Source organism: Solea solea, chromosome 9 (assembly GCF_958295425.1).
Source record: "Solea solea chromosome 9, fSolSol10.1, whole genome shotgun sequence".
Classification (NCBI taxonomy): Eukaryota; Metazoa; Chordata; class Actinopteri; order Pleuronectiformes; family Soleidae; genus Solea; species Solea solea.
The window spans coordinates 7,129,741-7,133,162 of record NC_081142.1 but is presented as its reverse complement, the minus strand read 5'-3'; the positions used below and the strand labels follow the sequence as shown (position 1 = coordinate 7,133,162).

At 44.7% G+C, this 3,422-nt stretch overlaps 1 protein-coding gene across 1 annotated transcript; it reads left to right on the top strand.

The window, feature by feature from the left end:
- Positions 1 to 206: 206 nt before the first annotated feature.
- Positions 207 to 2,647, top strand: rasl11b (RAS-like, family 11, member B). Its single transcript, XM_058638509.1, has 4 exons — positions 207 to 484; positions 607 to 663; positions 780 to 856; positions 1,498 to 2,647. The coding sequence occupies exons 1-4, from the start codon at positions 370 to 372 to the stop codon at positions 1,993 to 1,995; spliced, it is 747 nt and encodes a 248-aa protein (XP_058494492.1). The 5' UTR covers positions 207 to 369; the 3' UTR covers positions 1,996 to 2,647.
- The last annotated feature ends 775 nt before the right edge of the window (positions 2,648 to 3,422 follow it).

Here is a 3,422-nt window from a genome sequence, read left to right as displayed (position 1 = left end):
CTGCTGCAGCAGCAGCTGCTGCATTTCTTTGACTTATTTATTTATATTTTTCCCACCGGTGTGTCCACGTGTAGGTGGAGAGACGCGGGGTGTGGCGTGTTGGGAGCAGGCGGAGCAGGAGCAGGAGGAGGAGGCGCTGAGTGAGATGAGCCCTCCTCTCCCGGACTATAAAGGCAGCGCAGTCCTCTGAACACGAGCAGCACACTCACTAACTCACTCACTCATTCACTCTGTGACGCTTCACTCACACACCAGTGCTGAATATATTCACATCGACGAAACCAAGGACTAAACCTGGATTAACTTCGCCGGTTTTTATCAGAATTATCTCTTTTTCTTCTTCGGACTCAATCGACAAAAAGACAGAAAATGCGTCTCATCCACAACATGACGACCATCGCGGAGTATCCCGCACCGGATTACTCGGTCACCAACCGAAGCATCAAAATAGCTGTGATAGGAGGCAGCGGCGTTGGCAAAACCGGTAAGAAAACATCGATGCAGTTGATGAAACACTTGCTAAAAGTATTTCTTCTGTGTAATGTTGTGTGTGTGTGTGTGTGTGTGTGTGTCACACAATCTAAACGTGTTTTGTTTTTATTTCAGCGCTCGTGGTGAGATTCTTGACGCGGCGCTTCATCGGAGACTATGAGAGAAATGCTGGTGAGTTCACGGACTGTGGGATATTTGAGTGAAATGGGCTCAAACACAATGTTAATATACTCTTTGAAATCTACAAGTGTTTAATATTTAGTGTTTTCCTCTCTTTGTGTTTGTAGGAAACCTCTATTCTAGAGAAGTCCAGGTGGACGGAGAAAAGGTAACCATCCAGGTTCAGGACACTCCTGGTGCAGAGGTGAGCTCCCTTCTTCTTCTTCTCACCACAGGTCATTCCTCTCTGACTGTAGATAATCCAGTAAAAATATAATCTCATAAAAACCGACTGTCAGGAACATGTGAACGTCACACATTTTTTTTTGGTTAACATTTTACAATGCAGTGCAATATGGCAATATTACAATACTTTAATGATCAGTTTTAGGCATTTAATACATAGTAGTGGATTACACTTCTTAGTACCAACCTATTAGTTGGATATAACTTGGTATTATTGTAATATTATAATATCCTTATTACCAGACTATGGAACTTGCATGATAAATAAGATGGTATTATTACAAAAGGATTACCACCCACTTTGTTACTGTATTGTAACCCCCCCCCCAAAGTGAAGAGCCCACCAGTTTTGCCATCTAATCTCCTATTTAGGCTAATGGATGTCTGAGGCCAGAGTAAATGATACACACAGACTCCTGAATCACCCACACCTCTCTGCTCTGCAGGAGTAACTCTATCACTCTTGTCTGCATTCCAGTCATTACAGCATATCAGTTGCACAAAGTCAGAGAACGTTTAATCTGTTCTCAGCTCAGAAGAAAAATGTTAATCTGACTGTGTTTTAATCAGTCTTCATCTCTCTCTCTCTTTTTGTCCCAGATGACAGATAATGGCATCAGTCTACCTGAACACGTGACCTGCTCTATCCAGTGGGCCGACGCCGTCGTGCTTGTATACTCGGTCACTGATCGGTGCAGCTTTGACCAGATTGAGCAGCTGCACCAGCTGGTTGTACGTGTGAGCGGTGCCAATATGCCCCCCGTGATCCTGCTGGCCAATAAGTCAGACATGGTGCACCTGAGGCGGGTCGACTCCCAGCAGGGCCCTCTGCTCGCGACCACTCTGGGCTGCTCTTTCTTCGAAGTGTCAGCCAGCGAGGACTACAGCCAGGTGCATGATGCTTTCCACAGACTGTGCTGCCAGCTATCCAAACAGCCACCTCCAGTCTCCAGCCCCTCAAACACCTCCACCAGCACCACCACGGAGAAGAGGCGCTCGCCACTCATCCCCAGACCAAAATCTCCCAATATGCAAGACCTGAAGCGGCGTTTCAAGCAAGTGCTGTCTGCAAAAGTCAGGACTGTTACGTCAGTGTGAGCTCCAGACGTTAGACGTGGTCCAGAGTGGCCACAGAAAGAAAGCTTTGAAGGGGGAAGAGAAAAGACAGCAGACAAAGTCTGTGCTTCTCCACTGGCGTCCTGTTCCAGTCTGGCAGACAAAGGCGGGGCTGAGGTTGAACAGTGGAAGGTTCTGGACAGTGACAGACGTGATCACGTCGTGGTGAGCACGCGTCTGTTCTGCAGATACCGTGTATGAAGAGAAGCTGTGAGGAGGTTCATCGTCCACTGTGGACGAGAAAATTCTACCACCGGCACAAGAGCGGCTGAGCGAGGCTGACGGAAGCCCAGACTCTTTCATACTAAACCAAAAACTGTAAATCATGATCTCCTGGCAACAGCAGCTCTCAAGGACTTTACTGCTTATTTTTAGCTGCAGAATCTTTTTTCTGAATTCAGTGCCATTTCATTGTCCTGTCAAACAAAGGTGTTGTTATACAAGTGCCATTGAGCCACAGCTTTTTGCAGCTGTGAATGTGTGTTTGTGGTGTGTTGTAGTGGATCAGCAAATAAAGTATGTAGCATGTCATTATCACTGATGCACTTTAACAAAGACGGAATGGTCCAAAAGGGCTGTTATTTGTTTGTTACAAATTCACTTTTTTGTTCACAATAAATGATGATGAATTTGACTTTGTCTCTGGGTTTTTAATAGGACATTTGCTATGTGTATGTGTATATGTATATATGCACACATACAACAATCAGCCACTTTATTAGGTACACCTGTTCCACCACCTGTTAACCCTTTACACGGCATCAACCTGATGCATTGAGACGACCTGCTCATATTCAAACCGAGCATCAGAAGGGTGATTTAAATTAATTTGAACGTGGTTGATGATGCCAGACAGGCCAGTGCATTTCAGAAACTGCATCTACTGGGATTTTTACACACAACCATCTCTATTGTTTACAGAGAAAATTCCCTCCCTGTTGTCAGGTTAGAGATTGACGAGACTGGTTGGAGATGACACAAAAGCAACAGCCACTGGTTACAACTGATCTCTGAACACAGTTTGTTGAACAGAGAAGCAGATGGACTCTCGTGCCTCGCTTGCAACTTTATGAGAAGGCTGAAAAGTGTTTTTTTTTTTAATATTCATTTCTTTATAGACTTATATTTATTATATTTTTACAAAAACTCACATCTAAAGCCTGTCCTTGGCTTTTCCTACTGCGAGGAGGATGACGCACACAGACAAAGGTTGCCTGGCCCACGAATAAAGCAATTCTGATAAAAAGCTTTGGCGACAGCAGCAGTGAATATCACTGGAGACGACGGAGACGCGTCTGATTCTCTGATCTTAAGGTCGGTCTAAAGCCAAAATAACAGAAACCAGAAAATCAGTTTGACAGAAAAAGCTCAGAGCTGGAGGAGTTCATGTTAGTTTTCTTAGAGATGAC

What these genes read in the sequence shown, in the direction of transcription:
- rasl11b (XM_058638509.1), top strand. Translation starts at nt 370, where the DNA reads ATGCGTCTCATCCACAACATGACGACCATCGCGGAGTATCCCGCACCG. An exon ending in AGACTATGAGAGAAATGCTG is followed by an intron (nt 664 to 779) that starts GTGAGTTCACGG and finishes TTGTGTTTGTAG; the next exon opens with GAAACCTCTATTCTAGAGAA. An exon ending in AGGACACTCCTGGTGCAGAG is followed by an intron (nt 857 to 1,497) that starts GTGAGCTCCCTT and finishes TTTTTGTCCCAG; the next exon opens with ATGACAGATAATGGCATCAG.